Consider the following 20100-nt stretch of genomic DNA (forward strand, 5'->3'; position numbering starts at 1 on the left):
ATGCTAACTTTCGAAGAAGTAAAACTATCCGCTTGAAATTTTCCACAAATACTTCCTATTAATGTACATCGGTTGGGATAGTAAATGGGCCATATCGGTCCATGTTTTGATATAGCTGCCATATAAACCGATCTGAGATCTTGACTTCTTGGGTCTCTAGAGAGCGCAATTCCTATCCGATTTGGCTGAAATTTAATACAACGGCTTCTTCCTTGACCTTCAATATGCGTGTCAAATATGGTCTGAATTGGTCTTCAGCCTGATATAGCTCCCCTATAAACCGATCTCCCTATTTTACCACTAGAGGACACAATTCTTATATGATTCGGCTGAAATTTTGCATGAGATGTTTTGTTATGGTTTCCAACAACTGTGCCAAGTATGGTTCAAATCGGCCCATAACCTGACATAGCTGTCATATTAACCGATCTGGGGTCTTGACTTCTTGAGACACTAGAGGGCGCAATTTCTATCCTATTCAACTGAAATTTTGCACGAAGTATTTTGTTATGATATCCAACAACTGTGTTAAGAATAGTTCATATCGGTCCATAACCTGATATAGCTGGCATATAAATCGATCTGGGATCTTGACTTCTTAAGCCTATAGAGGGCGCAATTTCTATCCTATTCAACTGAAATTTTGCATAAGGTTTTTTGTTATGACTTCCAACAACTGTGCTAAATATGGTTGAAATCTGTTCATAATCTGATAATTCCGATCTGGGATCTTGACTTCTTGAGCCTCTAGAGAGCGCAATTCCTATCCGATTTGGCTGAAATTTAATACAACGGCTTCTTCCATGACCTTATATATGCGTGTCAAATATGGTCTGAATCGGTCTTCAGCCAGATATAGCTCCCCTATAAACCGATCTCCCTATTTTACTTCTTGGGCTCATAAATGGCGCAATTCTTTTTCGATTTGGTTGAAATTTTACACATAGACTTATACTGTGGTCTCCAACACTTAAGTCAATTAGCATAGCAATTCTTTTCTTTTATCGTTTGTTTGTCTAAAATGAGATACAGGGAAAGAGCTCGACAAATGCGAACAATGGTGGAGGATATATAAGGTTCGGCCCGGATGAACTTGGCACGCTTTTACTTGTTGTTCGACACCACTGAGCAAGGTTTGGTGTTGTCTGCAGATTTGTTTCTTGCTGATATCATAATTTTTTCTTACTTGTACGAAATAAACAACACATATATATTTTTTCATTTGTCAATAAAATTTATTAATTGTGAATTTTTAATAAAAATGTACACAGTGGTGTTTTCTATTGAGGATTTGTTTTTTGTTTGCCAGCTTTAATTTTTAATTTGCAATGAAATTTAAATGCTGCCTTCTTTTACGAAATAGCAACTTAGGTTTTATAAATTAGAATTGCATTTGTATCAAGGAAAAAAAAAACATTTACATTATAGAATTATTGCATATTTTTAATTCATTCATTAACTACTACACTAAGAAGATTGAAAAAAAAAAACCAAAGAGTAAAAACTCTGGATTTTATTAAATTGAATTTAAATAGAGTGTGTTGTGTGTGGGTGTACGTTTAGTTTTTTTTAACGTTTATCTATTCATATAATTTATTACTAAATAATTTAAGTATTTATGTTTAATGACCATTTACATACGGTGTATGGTTATTTGAATTGATCAACCAAGGAACAATTAATGCAAGTGGCTTTAAAGTATAGTAAGTAGTATTTATTTTTATTTGTAAAATTACGAGTAGTAAGTAGTTTGTGTTCAGTTGTCTTTAGGCCTTTTTGTACGTGAAAAGTTTTTGATTGATTCTCTTGCTGGTTTGTGTTTTTGTTTTTTTTTTTGCTACTAAACTATAATATTTTAGTTTCTTATTATGTAAGAAGTAATAAACGTTATACATAGACCATATATTTATATATAGAGGAATGTGGGCAAGGTTATTATTTCTCTAAAGTGGAAAACTATTTACACAAGATTGGAAACCAAAAAAAAAAAGGAATGGTTGTTTGGACTTCTTAGCGATAATTACAAATGTCTAAATTTTAATTGCACCGAACTGAACAAAATTCGTCATTAGTTTTCTAATTTTCCATTTTAATATACACACAGTTGGGGCTTGAACTTAAATTTACGAGTGATATTGATGTGATTTCCAAGGACGGCTATAAATATAGAAATTAAAAAAAAAAAACTGTTTTGTCTAGAATTTTCCAATTTTACTTTTTTCCTCTTCTTCAGCTTGATATTGATATTTGTTAAGGCATTTTAGCTTGAACCTAAGGCTATACTAATTTCTTTTTTCTTTACTTAAACTACAGTTGCTTTAAATAAAAATAAACTAAATAAAAAAAAAAAATCAAAACAAAAAACAATAAAAAACACATAAAAGTTATTTTAGTGTACGTTAGTTAAGATGTATGGCGGGACTCAACCATACTGGGGCTATGCAGGAATATGGCCAAAGCAAGAGCATCGGAATATAAAGAATAGGACAGGACAAGATAGAAAGAGGGACGATATGTTAGTACGCTTCTCAACAACAGCTGGAATATACAATCACAAAAGACAACACGTGCAATATTCAGCTGAGGTTGGCATACTAAAATAACAACTATTTACATAAAGGAAAGTTGGGAAATATGGCCATCTACACATGCCTCCATGAATGCCTCCAGTTTTGCAAGTGATCTCCCGTTTAGTTTTGGACTTAAAGCTAAATTTTATAAAATAATTGAACCCTGTTAAAAGATCACCCCTTCCTAGTTCAAGTTCATCGTCAGTTGTTGCGTGTGCGAGTGTATCTATTTTGTAATATGCGGCCTAATTACAGTGTGTAGGAGGGGTGTGTAATAATTCACTAGGACAAGTGCTGTGGTTGCTGCATGCTAGGCACGAAGTTCGAGTTGCTGATGAGTTGCTGCCGCCGGTCAATATCAAGTCATTATTGCCGACGGCAGCTATGGCAGCCAAGGCTGTTTCCACATCAGCATCATTGTTGTCACCTGCTGCTGCTGCTGCCGCCGCCGCTGCGGCTATATCATGCAAAATATGATGATCCCCATTAACATCGTCATCATCCTCATCATCATCATTGTGGTGGTGGTGGTGGTGGTTGTTGTTGTTGTTGCCAACTGTTGCTGCTGCCGCAAAAGGTTGTCACATCGAGAGGGCTCCCACGGCTGATATCTGGGCATGCGGCGACTGATGCAACTGATGCGAGTGTGCACTCACTGCCAACGGATGATGGCTATGCAAATGATGCGGATGCAAACGCATGGCAGGCATACCCATGGCAGCCATGGAACTCATCGAGTGCAGGGAATGTTGCAAATGAATACCTGGTTCTAGTTTTGGTTTAGTATCCATCAAATTGGCATAGTCCGGATGTTGTACGCCACCAATGGAGGGTTCGCTGACTTTCTTATTTTGTTTACGCTCTTTTGCTCGTCGATTTTGAAACCATATCTTCACCTGACGTTCCGAGAGCGACAGACTTTGTGCCAGCTCAGTTTTACGGCGTATGGTAATGTAACGCGATGTGCAGTATTCCTTTTCCAATTCTAAACGTTGAAAATCTGTGTAGACCACGCGATATTTATCCTTGGTACGAGTTTTGCCTGAAATGACAGAAGGGAAAGAGAGGATTTTTTAGCACGGTTGTGGTTTAGTTTTAAAGTAAAAGCTTTGAAATTATATAACACTAGCTGACCCGGGCCCGCTCCGCTGCGCCTTCTTTTACTTTATATTAAACAAAAGTTTCTTGGAATATTTATTTTCGACAGTTAAAGATCTTTTAGTGAAATACCATGCTACGAAAGTAGTATATCGCTTGACTAACAGTTTAACAATATAAGTGTCTTTATCTGAATCCCATATGATCTTTATTGATCTACGAATTTAAGTTTGGATATAAGGTGTAATCCATTCTTAAAATACATCATTTCAGTCCAATATTCTCATGATGTCTGATTTAGTGGTGTTTTCGGGGGAGAGGTGGTCCCCCAGATACTTGGCCCTGAAAAAATATCAGCATCGTGCTCTTCTCTCAAATACCATATTGCCATTGGCTTAAGAGGAGTTTACAGGATGAGGCGTCCCCCAAACACATGGCCCCAAAATAGGTTATCAAATTCGTTTTTTTATCTCAAAAGCCTTTCATTTGAGCCACATATTGGCATGGCCGAAAAATTTTTTCCCTTTGGGGGTTTTTTGGGAAAGTGGTGATGCCTACATGGTCCTACATTTGGATATCAAATTCGTATTCTACTCCCAAATACCTTTATTTGAGCCCCATATTGCGATGGTCAATAAAAAATTGCTGGTTGACCCCCAGAAAATTGGTCCCGAAAGTGGGTATGAATTTTGTGCTCTACCTCCATATGCTTTTCATTTAAGCTCCACACATATCTATATATCATTTATTTGAACCCCATATTGCCATTGCCCTCAAAATTGGATATCAAATTCGTTTTCTAATCTCATTTAAACTCCTTATTGCAAAAGCCAGCAAATATGTCCGGTTTGGGGTATTGGCCCTAAAAACTATAAATATTTAGTTCCACTCTCTTTAAGGCCCAAATTGTCTTGGTGAGCAAATACGTCCTATTTGGGGGTTGTTATGGTGGTGGGACGTCCGCTAGACAGTTGGCCCCCAATGTTGATATCAGATACGTGGTCTACTCCACATACCTTTAATTTGAGTCCCATATTTCCACAGTCGGCAAATATGACCGGCTTGGGGGGTGTTTTGGGGGATGGGCGACCACTCAGTGAGTTGGCCTTGAAAATATGTATCGGATTCGTGTTTCACTTTAAAAACCCTCTTATTTGAGCCTCATATTCCAATAGTCAGAAAATACTTACTATTTGGGTGGTGTTGTGGGGGTTGGGTGGCCCCATAAACACTTTTCCTGAATATTGATATCAAATTAGTGCTTTACTCCCAAATACCTTTCATTCGACCATAGCAATATGGTATGGTCGTAACTTTGTCCCCTTTGGGGGATGTTTTTGGTGAGAGGCGGCCCTCCAAACACTTGGTCCCATATTTTGATATCATATTCGTATTCTACATTCAAATACCTTTTATTTAAGCCCCATATTCCCATGGTCAGTAAATAAGTCCTGTTTGGGGGGTGTTTTGGGAAAGGGTGGACCCCCACATTTGGATATCAGATACGTATTCTACTCGCAAATACCTTTCATTTGAGTCCCATATTGCCATGGTCGGTAAATTTGTCCGATTTAGGGGTTTTTGGGGCTTAGGGTGGTCCCCCTAGCACTTGGTCCGACAATTGGATATCAGATACGTTTTCTTATCCTAAATACCTATCATTTGAGTCCCATATTGTCGTGATTGTTCTAAATATATGTTTGGTAGGTTTTAGGGTGGGGCAGCCCCCATAGGTACCCCATCCGAAATGTGGATACCAACTTTTTATTTTTAGGGTACTATATGAGAGCACACAAAATTTCGCTTAAATCGCACCACCCATCTCCGAGATCTGGCGTTTCTGAAAATTATGGAAAGGGGGAGGGTTCGCCCCCCCCCCCCCCCCCCCCCCTTTAGATATCAAAAAATTTAGTACCCTATTTTCACCACGGGATCATTATGCACCATCATTATGCACCATTTCAAGAAAATCGGTTCAGCCGTTTCTGAGTCTATAAGGAACACACAAACATACAAACAAACAAACCTACACAACTTTTACTTGGTAAAAAGGAATTTTTACCTTAGTTAATAGTATAAGAGATTTTTAAATTTTCTCTTATTGTTAAAGACAAACATTTTTTAATGAATAACGTTGAAGTTTAGGAATTGACTTTGGGAACGGTTCACATTTTTCTTAAGTCAGAAAAACAGAAAAGCCATACAAACAGGTAGGGCCTTAAATATTTATTTTTTAAAAGTAAACACTTTTTATACCCTCCACCATAGGATGGGTTATAATATTTTCGCCGTTTCGTTTGTAACACTTCGAAATATTCGTCTAAGAATCTATCAAGTATATATATTGTTGATCGTCACGACATCTTAAGTCGATCGAGCAATGTTCGTTCGTCCGTCTGTCTGTCGAAAGCACGCAAATTTTCGAATTTCCGAATTTTGCACAAATACTTTTTATTAGTGTAGGTCAGTTGGGAATGTAACCGTAAACGTAGCATTATTGAATGTAACTAACTTCGTTTATTGTAAACCCTTAAGCAACTTCAGCTGGGGTAAAAGGACTTTTCTTTTGTTGTAAAACCAAAAACTCTTAACGGCAGATAAACGGTTATTCGTTTATCGGACTAACAATTATTCTCTTGTATCTATCTAATTAGAGAGAATGGGTGAGTTTTTGAGCGTATAGCACATCACTGTGTACGTACGCCAGAAAAGATTCCCAAGCAAGGCCATAGGGTTGCACATAATTGCAATTGTGTGCTCATCACTGGTATATACATGTTTACCGATTACTGCAATATGGGTATCAAATGAAAGGTAATTAAAAGTAGAATACGAAACTTAAAAATTTGGGGTCAACTCCCATGGGGCTTGCCATCCAAAAAACATCTCAAAACGAACATGTAGGCCGATCGGGACAATATAGGATTGTAACGAAAGAGACTGGAGAGTAAAATACGAAACTTATATACAAATTTGGAGTCTGTTCCCAGGCGGGTCGTTCCACCCCAAAATTATGCCCCATATGGACATTTACACTGAACGAGATAATATGAGACTCAAACGAATGATATTTGACAGTAAATTACAAATCTTATAAAAAATTTTTAGGTCAATTACCGGGGGATGCCCATACCAAAATTATGCTCCAAATTGAGATGTTTACCAAAGGGTCAATATGGAATTCTAATAAAAGTTTTTGGAGAGTTAAATATGAATATAAATAACTTTCAAATTTGAACTATGTGAAAAGGAGACCGCAAACAGCTAGTTGAAATCGCAAAATAACATGTTCTATATATCATGAATGATAGGTATTGTCAGACAAAAAAGATTTGTTTTTGTCTAAAATTCTTGCAAGAATTTATTGCAAAAAAAACAAACTTTTATCGTTCACAAAGTTTACTTGGTGAAAATTTCCTTTATGTGAAATGAATTATTTTTTTGCGTGTATAAAGAGATATCGAGCAAAGAACTTGACAAAGTCGATCCATGTTGGAGGGTATATAAGATTCAGCTCGGCCGAACTTAGTACGCTTTTACTTGTTTATGTTTAAAATTTGAATTTCTCGAAGAGAATAATTTGGGAAAAATTTTGAAATCAAACTATATTCAGTCAGCGATCAAATTTGGATGCGATAGGCTGTGTTCCTTAATATATAAAGAACTAAAATTAATCATAACTTCCTTATTTTATAGACTTTCTTCTTTGTTTTACAATGATTACCAAAATATTAATACATATTAATGTCTAATAGTGTTATTCCATGACATTGTGTCAAAAATGTTTTCAACTTAGCTGCATCACACTGTGTCTTTTCCACAAAAAAAATGTTGCCCATTAATATGTAGTATTTCATAAGAACTTCAGAATGCGAATAAAAAAACAATTAAATTAAAATTAAACTTGACTGAGTGACATAGTAATAAAAGTCGTTCACACCTTAGATTCCTCTTTCGTACTTTGTTTAGCGTAAACATAAATATTAAAACTTCAGTTTGAACAAAAGGCAGAGACGAAGAGTCCGCAGTACAAAAAAAAAACACACACAATTCAACATTGGATTTTATTATTTTCATATACACAAAAGAAATTAACACCAAAAAACAAACGCAAAAAATTGTATTAAAGAAAAGCCAGCACCACCCACTTCAAACCCGCACCCATCTACTCCAGTTTCTTTTTATGTTATTTTGGTGCAAATAAAAATATCTTCGTTAACAAACCAAAAGCCAAGTCATAAGTCTACTGATAAGAATACAACTCTTTCATTTGTTGTTGTTTCAAGCGAATTTAAGGTAGAATCTTTGTAGAAAATAGGGGTGACCATGTGGGCATAATTTTTTAATCCAACATAATTACTTTACATAGTAATTATCAACAACGTGTATTATTGTTAAAGGCTGCTAAAGTAAATGGATGTGGTACGTCCTTGTTCTCTTCTATTTCTAAGTATTCATCTGAGGATAACTTCAATTATTTGCGATACAAGCAGGCCCTACACCATAGAATGGTTTTTTAAAAATAGATTGTTCTTTAAATATTTTGAAGCTGATGCTCTGAGGATCAAGGGTATGGGTCTATGGGTCACAGTTCCGCATTCTTTTATTTGTTGAGCGTAATTTATTATTACATAAAAAACTCCCAAATCCTACCTTAATCAATTTTACCACACATTTGGGTGCTAGATTTGTGCTCTACTTAAAAATAACTTTCATTGGAGTTCTATTTTCTCTAAATCGGCGCACATGTCCCTTAAGAGGCTTTTTGAAGTGGGCGATACCCAGATACTTGTCGCAACTTTGGATATAGGATTTGAACTCATAGAACTTCCTTTAGAGTACCATTTTGTTCCGGTCTGCTAACATGTCTATTTAGGGACGCTTTTAGGTTGGGGCGGACCGCAACGTCTTGGCCCCAAATAATCAGATTTGTACTGTACTCTCATATGTATTATTGGGGGTTATGGAGTGGAGCGTCCCACCCAGATAATTGGTCTCTAACATTAATATTAGATCCGTGTTCTACTGTCGGGGGCTTCAATTTGAGCTCTATATTGGATATATCTTTTGGGAGTTTTTAAAGGGGTTGAGCAGTTCCTATATATCGGGTATCTAATATTAATATCGCATGTGTACTCTTCTGCATAAGTTGGGTTCATTCTAGTCTCTTATTGTCTCGAACGGGTTATATGTCCTTTGAGGGGTTTTTTTTTTGGGACAGGCCAACACCCTGTATACTTGGTCTCTAATTTCAATATCGGATTAGTATTATACTCTCAAATTCCTTCCCTTCCAACCCCACATTGTTTCGAACGGCGGCAATAGGTGGGGATTTGGGGAAGTTGTCAACTCCGCAGACATTTATACCCTCCACCATACGATAGGGGGTGTACTAATTTCGTCATTCCGTTTGTAACACATCGATATATTGATCTGAGACCCTATATATTCTTGATCGTCTTGACATTCTAAGTCGTGTCCGTCTGTTCTTCCGTTTGTCGAAAGCACACTAACTTTCCAGGGTAGAAAGGAAAGCGCTTGAAATTTTGCACGAATAATTCCCTTTAGTGCGAGTCAGTTGTGATTGCAAATGCAATGCATTGGGCAGAATCACAAATCACATAGCGATGCATTGGGCAGACTGAGGAGGATTTCAGACTACCTGGTACCGAGAACAATTCAAGAAAGGATCTTTGGAAAAAGCTTTCCATGTAGGGAGCAGAGGAGCATTCTCCTGCTGATTTGAAGCGAATGAGACTTCGGTCTTCACAAATGGCTCCAAGGTGGAGTTAAGGACTGAAATTAGGTGAAACTGTCAGACGTGTGTACGGTATTCAGGCAGAGGTCTGTGCCATAACGATGGCGGCAAAAGAAATTCTGGACAGGGATTTGCCGTCTTCGAAACTTAGGATTTATGTGGACTTGGGTTCAAGGACAGTCAGGTCGAAGTGCGAGTCTTTGAAAAGATTCTGTGCTTATGACATATCACTAACTTGGGCTTGTGAACACAATAGAATTCCGGGAAACGAAAAAGCGATCGAATATGCCAGGAGGGGTTCCACCACTGTGATCAAACTAGTTTGTAGCCAGACTTGTATATTTGCCACTCGTTGAACTACTGAATAAAGTAAAGGGAGTGGCTAATATGGAGGTGATGGCAAGGCCTATAGAGCTGGCAAACTATCGATAACAACAACAACGCAACATTCGATAGTTTTAATAATAAATATCGATAGTATGGAAACTATCGTTAATTTCCCATCCCCTATATTTCAAGCGAAATTGAGAACTAACAAGTAAGAGCGTGCTAAGTTCGGCTGGGCCGAATCTTACATACCCTGCACCATGGATCGTATCTGTCGAGTTCTTTGCGCAGTATCTCTTTTTAGGCAGACAAAGAATAATGAATAAGGACGGAGAAGGAGTTATATCAAGATATAGTCCGAGTCGGGGCTCAAGAAGCAAAATCGCGAGATCGGTTTAAGTAGGAGCTGTATCAAGCTATAGCCGATTGTACAAAATGTGTGCCAAATCGGATGAGAATTGCGCTCTCTAGCGGCTCAAGAAGTCAAGATCCCAGATCATTTTATATGGCAGCTATAACAGGTTATGGACCGATTTGGACCATACTTCGCACAAATGTTGGAAGTGATACCAAAACAGAAAGAATTGCGCCTTCTCAAATTTCAAGAAGTTAAGACCCTAGATCGGTTTATATGACAGCTATATCAGGTCATGAACCGTTTTGAACCATACTTAGTAGAGTTGTTGGAATTGATATCAAAACATTACGTGCAATATTTCAGTAAAATCGGATGGGAAGGGCGCAATTTTCATCCGATTTTTCAAGACTCAAGATCAGTTTATATGGCATGGACATGGCAAAACATGGACCGATTTGATCCATTTACAATCCGAACCGACCTACACTAACTATAAGTATTTGTGCAAAATTTCAAGCGGCTAACTTTACTCTTTCAAAAGTTAGCGTTCTTTCGACAAAATTAAGAATATATATACTTTATGGGGTCTTAGGCGCATATTTCAAGATGTTACAAACAGAATGACCAAATTAGTATACCCCCATTCTATGGTGGATGGTATAAAAATCAGGAGATCAATTTATATAGAAGCTATATCAATGCACAGACCAAATAAAATCAAGATTAATAAAGCCAGTTGGAAGTCATGAGAGAAATCATTGCACAAAATGTTGACCTAATCGGATGAAAATTGCACCCTCCATAGGCGCAATGTTTCTTAAAGGATGCATTTAGGGTCACATCGCTTGTTTTTGTTTAATTTTGGAAAAAATTTAACTTTTCCAATAGTATCCATCGGAAAAATATCAATCAATATTCAGTCAAAAAAATAAATATCGATATTGCCATCGACATTTTGCCAGCACCGTCGACCGGAAAAGGACAATGTAACTGCTGGCCTTTGGTTAAGACATATGGGCACGCACATGGGAATTTTGCATAATGATTACTGCGGAACTTGAAAGAGGAGGAGGCGATCGGGCACTTGCTCTGCTTATGTCCAGTTGCTCAAATCGGATAATCGGCATTAGACAGGTTATATCAGATTTTTGATTGATTCGGACAATCCTTGGCACTAATGGTGAATGAAATAAGAGGATGTCATATTACTCAACTTTAATAGGCTACGACAGCACATTTGTCCCATTAACCTAACTTAGAATGGAGTTCCAAACGCCTTGATCTTCTGCGCTTCTTCCAAAATCTCTGACACCAAGTTTTGAGATATCTCTCTTTCAGAGGATATCATATATAGTGGTAATATACTTGAGCCCTTCAGAGGCACAAGATTTCAAATCAAAAGATAGGTATATATGACCTAAATTATGAGCAAATTATGTTACTTACTTAAAATTAGTGTGCTGTCGACAAACGGTCGAAAATTGTTAAATCGGCTTACAAAGTCATGACAAACAAATATTTTAATATGTAACTTAGAAACTCTTAGGTCAATACCTTGAGATATATTATAATACGTGTAGAATTATGAAGTTGGTATACACTCAATCATACTACTAGAGTCAATCGATAAGTCTAGATTTTGCAAAAACTCAAAATGTGAAATGCTTTTACTTTATCTGATATTCAGGATATAACAACAATATAGCCTTATATTGATGAAATTATTGCAATAAAACATTTTTCAAAGAGTTGTTTTTCTGAAACCAATATAACATTCGGCCTTGGCATAGGAGGCCACCGTAGCGCAGAGATTAGCATGTCCGCCTATGACGCTGAACTCCTGGGTTCGAATCATGGCGAGACCATCAGAAAAAAGTTTCAGTGGTGGTTTTCTTCTCCTAATGCTGGCAACATTTATGAGGTACTATGCCATGTAAAACTTCTCCCCAAAGAGGTGTCGCTTTGCGCACGCCGTTCGAACTCGGCTATAAAAAGGAGGTCCCTTATCATTGAGCTTAAACTTGAATCGGACTGCACTCATTGATATGTGAGAAGTTTGCCCCTGTTCCTTAATTGAATGTTCATGGGCAAAATTTCCAATTTGCAATATAGCATTCGAGTTTCGTCATGTGTCGATCAAGGCTGTATTAAGGTAGGTTCAGATTAGTAAAACATTTGACCCAACTTGGTTTATAATTTTTTTTTTTAATTTTAATTAAAAAATTAATTTAAAAAAAAATTAAAAAGCCTTTTTCAAGTCTAATGGTAAATCCTATTGGATTTGTGTTTGGACAAACAAAATGTGTCGAATGTGAATACAAAATCAAGAATGTACGAATTTGACATATTGTATTTTGGGCAAAAATGATAAAAGAAGTTGGGTCAAATATTTGACTTTTCTGAACGTAGCTTTAGTTTGATATGATTTTTGTGGTTGAGTGCACCATTTCGAGCACCAATAGAGTAAAATCTAGAAATGTACATCATTACGATTGCGAACAAATTTCAAATTTCAGTTTTACCTTTGAAAATAATTGTATTTTTGTATTGTCATTCCTAAAGCTGTAGGATGCAATAAAAAATTCATAGAAGATTTTAGAGTTTGAAAAATTTATGATAACCTCACAGTTTGGTTGTGAGAAGTATATACTCGTTTGGCATTGCGAAATCTGATTCGTTCACTCGTTGTTGTTTCCTCTATAGCGCTATCATGGATTTCAAAAATGGGAATCACTTCACAAATTACACAGACGCTATCAAAAATTCTACAGAGTACGCTAGTTTTCCAGATCATACCATCTATTTGACAGAGATTTCATTCATATCTTATCTTATTTGAATTTCATCAAAACTAGTATAGTATAATTGCCTTTTATTTAGATCTTGAAATGATCCCTTCTCTGCAGCTACAGCAAGCACGCTGTTGACTTTTTCTTATTTTCACAGTAATCTCTAACGATGCTAATGTGGATGTTGTATGGGCGATGACAATTGTGAAGTTATTAACTATGTCCGTTGTATTTGAGGAATTATTTGTTCTGTGTGTGTCTAAATAAATAAATCATAAACTAATTAAGATTTGAGTTCAACTCTTTTTTCTTGTCTTCCATTTGGTGTAAAATAATATTTACATTTATTTTATTCTGTGTTATACAATGCCATAACTATAAGACAAAAATAAAATTTACAAAACAAATAGCAAATAAATGCAGGGATTAATGTAATCCAGCTAACAAAGGCGGTGACATGAAGATTTGTAAAAAAATAAACGTGGAAACACACTGAAAACCTTGACATAAATTTTCGTTAAATATAGGTTGGGTTGGGATTTGAAGGCTATAGGTTTCACCCTCAAATAATAACGCGTTCTATTTGACAACTTAAGACAAAGAAAATTATATGGCAAGATTGAAGTCTATTCCCAACATTTTCCGTATTAATATCCAAGTGTTTTATAACTTTAAAATTATTTGAAATTTGGCTTAAATTTAAAAGACAAACTTATTTATTTAGAACATGAGTAATAAGAGTTCACCATGACTAATTTGAAGACAAAATAAACAAATTTTTAATAAGGAGACGTCATTTACTAGAAATGAACAAAGTTTCTATTCAAAATGATTCATAACTGAGCTAATGAGAAATTATTTTTGACTGGCTGCTCGTTAAAGTTTAATGTTGACAAATGATATGATGGCACTCAAACACTAGTATAAGTATTAGGCCAATTATTGAAAAATGTATTGATCATTAAACCAAATGGTAATCTAACTAATAAATGCAGACCATACATGTGCAGTTGCGGTCAAAATAATAGCAGCGCAGCAAAATATAAATATTTATTGATTTACTTCCATAACGCGAACTTCCTTGCATCTATATCATGTTATGTCCGATTTGGGACTCAAGAAGCAAAATCGGAGATCGGCTTATAAGGGAGCTGTATCAAGCTATAGATCGATTCAGACCATATTGCACATGGCCATGGGAGAAGCCGTTGTACAAAATTTGTGCCAAATCGGATGACAATTGCGCTCTCTAGAGACTCAAGAAGTCAAGATCCCAGATCGGTTTATATGGCAGCTGTATCAGGTTATGGATCGATTTGGACCATACTTCGCACAAATTTTGAAAGTGATACTAAAACACCACGTGCAAAATTACAGCCAAATAAGTTAAGATATGAATTGAGCCTTCTAAAAGCTCAAAAAATCGAGACCCAAGATCGGGTTATATGGCAGCTATATCAAAACATGGACCGATTTGGACCGTTTACAATCCCAACCGACCTACACAAGTAAGAAGTATTTGAGCAAAATTTCAAGCGGCTATCTTTACTCCTTAAAAGTTACCGTGCTTTCGACAGACAGATGGACGGACATGGGCAGTTCGACTTAAAATATCACGACGATCAAGAATATGTATACTTTCGAGGTGTTACAAACAGAATGACGAAATTAGTATACCACCATCCTATGGTGGAGGGTATAAAAACGGATTCCCCCATGTTGACGGTCCCCAAAAACGTCTAAAGCACCATAATTTGCGTATCTGCACCTGAAATGTCCGAACTATTTATAAAGGAGGTGCAGTGTACGCACTGGCGGATGTATTTGGAGAGGTACAAGCAGACATAACTGCCATTTCCGATGGTGCGGATATTTTGTCACAACAACATCAAATGGTGACGAACTATATCATATCTGCCATAGCACGACGCATAAATTTGGCTGTGGATTTGGGGTTACTCGGAGAATGAAACACCCTTTTTCCAGGTTGATATGAGAGGCTAGCCACAATCCGCATAAAGGCCGATTTTTTCAACATCAGCCTTATTTTCGACCATGCATCGACGGAAGACATGGATGAACAGACCAAGAATATTTTTTACGAGCGCTTATAAAAAGAATATGACCGCTGTCCCGCCCATCTGGGAGAATCGTTCTGGAAGATTTTAATGCGAAAATAGGGAAGAAAAATATCTTTGCCCCAACAGTCTGAAAATTTTACCTACACGAAGAAACTTCCGATAATGGTTTGAGCCCAATAGATTTCGCCGCGGCGGAACATGGTAGTTTGTAGCACCAGATTCACACGGCCACCTGGCTGTCACCCGGTCAAAACACGAGAAACCAAATAGATTATGTTGTGATAGATGGAAGGCATTCAACAAGCGTGTTAGATGTAAGATCGATCCGAGGGGCGAACATCGATTCGGATCATTTCCTTGTTGCAGCAAAGGTCGCATCCGTCTTAGTGTGGCGAAAAACGTACGATCTGACACTGCATGGAAGTACGATCTGACATTGAAAAGCTGCAAACACAACAGATGGCCAACTGTTTGCTGAAAGCACTCCTTCTCACGATGATATAACGGCGCTGTGGCAATCCATTGCCCACTCAATGGAAAATACCGTGAAATCCGTAATTGGGTGCAGGAAGCCTCCACCCAAAGAACCCATGGTACGACTAAGAGTGGAGAAATGCTACTGAATCTAAGAATGCGGCATACAGAGCCACCCTGCAATCAGTAGCAACGCGCCAGATAAAGGAGAGATATCGAGAGAAAAGGAGAGAGGAGCAACGCCTATTCCGCAGAAAGAAGGAGGAAATGAAAAGACGTGAGTGTGAGCGAATTGAGATGTACAGGATTCGAAATGAGGTCCGGAAATTCTACCAAGAAATTAGACATCAAACCGATAGCTTTGGTACAGGCACATACTCCTACAGAGACAAAGAAGGAAATCTGGTAGCTGATACAGATAGTGTGCTGACGATATGGAAAGAACATTTTACCAAGCTGCTAGTGTCCCGATGGTGGCAGCGAAAAGGATACCGCAGAATCAATTCCTGATGATGACAGCGAAGAGAATACCGCAGAATCAATCCCTGATGAGGGCATAGAATGTTTACCTCCTAGTCAGAAAGAGGTCCACGAAACTGTGACCCGACTGAAGAACAACAAGGCAGTAGGAGCCGACGGGTTGCCCGTTGAACTATTTAAGACCGGAGGTGACACGCTGCTAATGCGTATGCATCAACTCTCAAACGTACTGTGTGAAAGATTAAAATCTAAAGTCAATGAGATAATTGAGCCCTATCAATGCGGCTTTAGACCCGGTAAATCCATCATAGACCACATATTAAAGCTGCGCCAAATCCTGGAAATGACCCGAAAAGGACAAATAAACCTTTGTTGACTGCAAAGCCGCTTTCGACAACCCTACCCCGTTCAAAGGTATTTCAAGCCGTGCCTGGGACACCACTGCTAAATTAAGAAGAATACGTTCCTTAGTAAGAATAGGAAAGAATCTCTCCGGACCATTCAATACCAAAGGCAAGGAGGCTGCCTTGTGAACACCTGTCATAGTGTCCGTCATGACAGGTCACTGTCCGATAGGAAAACATGCTGACAGACTGAAGGTAACCGGTAACGACTTCTTCAGTGTTCGTCGTAAAAATCTAAGTCGATCTAGCCATGTCCGTCCGTCTATCTTTTGAAATCACGCTACAGTCTTTAAAAATAGAGATATTGAGCTGAAACTTTGCACAGATTCTTTTTTTGTTGTCCATAAGTAGGTTAAGTTCGAATATGGGCTATATCGGACTATATCTTGATATAGCCCCTATATAGACCGATTCGATGATTTAAGACCTTAGGCCCATAAAAGCCACATTTATTATCCGATTTTGCTGCAGTTGTGTTAGGCCCTCTGACATCCTTATTTAATTTGGTTCAGATCGGTCCAGATTTGGATATAGCTGCCATATAGACCGATCCGCTAATTTAAGGCCTTGGGTCCATAAAAGGCGCATTTTTTGTCCAATTTTGCCAAAATTTGGGAAAGTGAGTTGTGTTAGGCCCTTCGACATCCCTCTTCAATTTGGCTTAGACAATCCAGATTTGGATATAGCTGCCAAATAGACTGATCTCTCGATTTAAGGTCTTAGGCCCATAAAAGGCGCATTTGTTGTCCGGTTTGTCCGTTCCGGTTGAAATTTGGGACGGTGAGTTGTGTTATGCCCCTCAACATCCTTCTGTTATTTGGCCAAGATCGGTCTAGATTTGGATATAAGTGCCATATAGACCGAACTCTCGATTTAAGGTTTTGGGGTCAAAAAAGGCGCTTTTATAGTCCGATGTCGAAATTTGGGACAGTGAGTTGTGTTAGGCTCTTCGATATTTTTCTGCAACTTATCCCAGATCGGTCCAGATGTGGATATAACTGCCATATAGACCGATCTTATTGGTCTTAAAGTATTGGCCCCCAAAAAAGGCGCATTTATAATTCAATTTCGCTGAAATTTGACACAGTGACTTATGTAAGGCTTTTCGACATCCGCGTCTTATATGGTTCAGACCGGTCTATATTTGGATATAGCTAACAAATGAAACAATATTTTGTTCTACAAAATTGAACAATGATTTGTACTTATTAGACCACTCAATGTCCGTGCCGAATTAGGTCCAAATCGAACAATATTTCGATAAAGCTGCTATGGGGGTTTAAATTATGCATTTTTCACCGGATTATGACGAAAGGTGGTATGCATATATACCCGAGATGGGTATATATGTAAGATTAGGCCCGGCCGAACTTAAGGCCTTTTTAATTGTTTAATAACAAAAATATCACTGACTGTAGATTGGACATATGTATATTTTTCGATGTGTTGCAAATGGAATGACAAAATGAATATACCTCCATCCTTTGGTGATGGGTATAAATATAGCTAACATTTGTGCTCACTGGCTACGACATCTTGTACTGATTATTTTCTTTTTGAATTTCATACTTCTCTTTTCGGCTCAGACACTTGGGCTCCACATATATGTATATGAAATGAATTTCCCGCCATTGCTTTCAAGCATTTAGATTTCATTCACATAACCAAATAGGACTTAAAAAACAAAACATTATTTGTTTACAATAAATGCATTGTGTTTACACATATCTATCATAGTTTTCAACCCTTATTAGAGCAAAGTAGACACACTTTGAGTTCCAGCAAACCGACCGAGAGACACATGGTACGCCATGATGGATTACACGAAAGAGATATTAATGCCGCAACTAGATTGTTAAGGACACCATCGATACCTAGAGTAATATTGGCAATTACTACTCTACTCATTATAGAGGCATATTGATACTCCTGTAGCTGTGGGCTTGTTACAATGGGCTTTGCATGCAGCATTTGTATAACACCATAGATTCGACTTCAAATGCACCGCAATTGCATACGAGTCCAATACTTTAATACCTTTGGTTTTGTTCGACTTTGCCATAGCAATACAGAGAACTGAGTCAAGTCGATTTCATGTTATTAAACTTGTGGATGGTTGTACCCGGGTGGTGTAAATATTTGGCCTGATCATGATATCAACAATAAGAATTTTTTAATACCCGCTAGATGTTATCTATTTATTTCAGGCGAGGCATGACACGGCACATGCATATATGAGGAACTTAGATAAGCGATATTTGAGTGTAAATGCGACCGGCCGACATACTCGTACATACATAATACACTGTCAAAGTGTAATCTGTATTACAGAAAAACGACAAATGAAAAACCGTTGCAAGAATGAATGACTTGTGTACAATTCTTGTTTGATTTCTTTTTTTTAATTTTTGCAAGTGATAATGCGACTTTTGTACTTTAAGTCGAGAAGTTAATCACGTGCCCCATTCATACAGAAGAAACTAGTATATGGTCTTAAAGACCTTTAAACGATAAAAGAAATCGCAAATGTCATTGTTACACTATATATCCACTGCCTTGGGACACGAGGTACATTAATTGTATAATAGCATTTTGTTTATCCTAGATTTTTGAGATAAGGGACCTCCTTTTTATGCCGAGTCCGAACGGCGCGCCGCATAGCGACACCACTTGGTATAGGTGTTTTAACATGGCAAAAGAGAAAGTGCCCTCATCCAATATTTCAAGTCTACTCTGTGCATTAAGATAAAATGATTTCGATTCATTCTCTTTCATCTTATCCATCTCCCGTATTGACTTGAACCTGCGAATGTCGAGTTCTGTTATGACTTTGGATCGCCATATTCTGATGATAATCTGAATAGGTCCATAGCATCTGAGTTGCGCAATTCCTTTTCGATGTGGTGGAAACTTTGCATTATGAGTTCCCTTAAGATTTTCAATATTCATGATATACTGTGTATGGTTTAGCGATTCGATGACTTTTTTTTATTCTCGCACATTAAGATAAACAAGTTAAAGCGTGCCGTGCCGAATATTTTATACCCTTCACCATGGATCACATTTATCGAGTTCCTATTCCGGTATCTCTTTTAAGTCAAACAAAGGTTAATGGATAAGAATTGCTGTGCTGTTGGAGATATAATAATTTATGGATTCGGACTATAATTGTATTAAATGTTGGATACCATAGTAGAAGTCATTGTGTAAAGTTTGAAACAATTCAGTTAATAATTGCGTACTTTAAGCGCTCAAGAAGTAAAATCAAGAGATGGGTTAATATGGGAGCTATATCAGGTTATGAACGATTTAGAGCAACACACAACGGTTGAAAGTCATAACGAAACACCTCCTGCAAAATTTCTGCCAAATTGGATAGGAATTGCACCCTCTAGACGCTAAACGCTCAAGACCCCAGATAGGTTTATGTGACAGCTACATCAGGTTATGGACCGATTTCAACCATACTCAGTTGGAGGCCACTGTGGAGCACAGATTGGCATGCCCGCCTAAGACACCGGAAGCCTGGGTTCGAATATCGGAACATCAGAACATCAGAAATTTTTTCAGCGGTGGTAATCCCCTTACATGATTTCCAATAACTGTGCTAAGTATGCTTTAAATCGGACCATAACCTGATATAGCTGCCATATAAACCGATCTTGAATCTTGACTTCTTGAGGCACTACAGGGCGCAATTTTTTTCCGATTGGCTGAAATTTTGCATGAGGTGTTTTAATATGACTTCTAACAACTGTGTC

General features: G+C 37.6%; 1 protein-coding gene across 1 annotated transcript in view; it reads right to left on the reverse strand.

Annotated features, from left to right (window-relative positions):
- Positions 1-1281: 1281 nt before the first annotated feature.
- LOC106094075 (homeotic protein caudal) overlaps positions 1282-20100 on the reverse strand; it is a 79547-nt gene continuing 60728 nt past the window's right edge. The window contains exon 2 of the mRNA XM_059365265.1: positions 1282-3612. Coding sequence (XP_059221248.1) covers positions 3152-3612 — 461 coding nt within the window. The 3' untranslated portion in view covers positions 1282-3151. The remainder of the gene's footprint in view (positions 3613-20100) is intronic.

The sequence above is a fragment of the Stomoxys calcitrans genome, chromosome 3, assembly GCF_963082655.1.
Source record: "Stomoxys calcitrans chromosome 3, idStoCalc2.1, whole genome shotgun sequence".
Taxonomy (NCBI): domain Eukaryota; kingdom Metazoa; phylum Arthropoda; class Insecta; order Diptera; family Muscidae; genus Stomoxys; species Stomoxys calcitrans.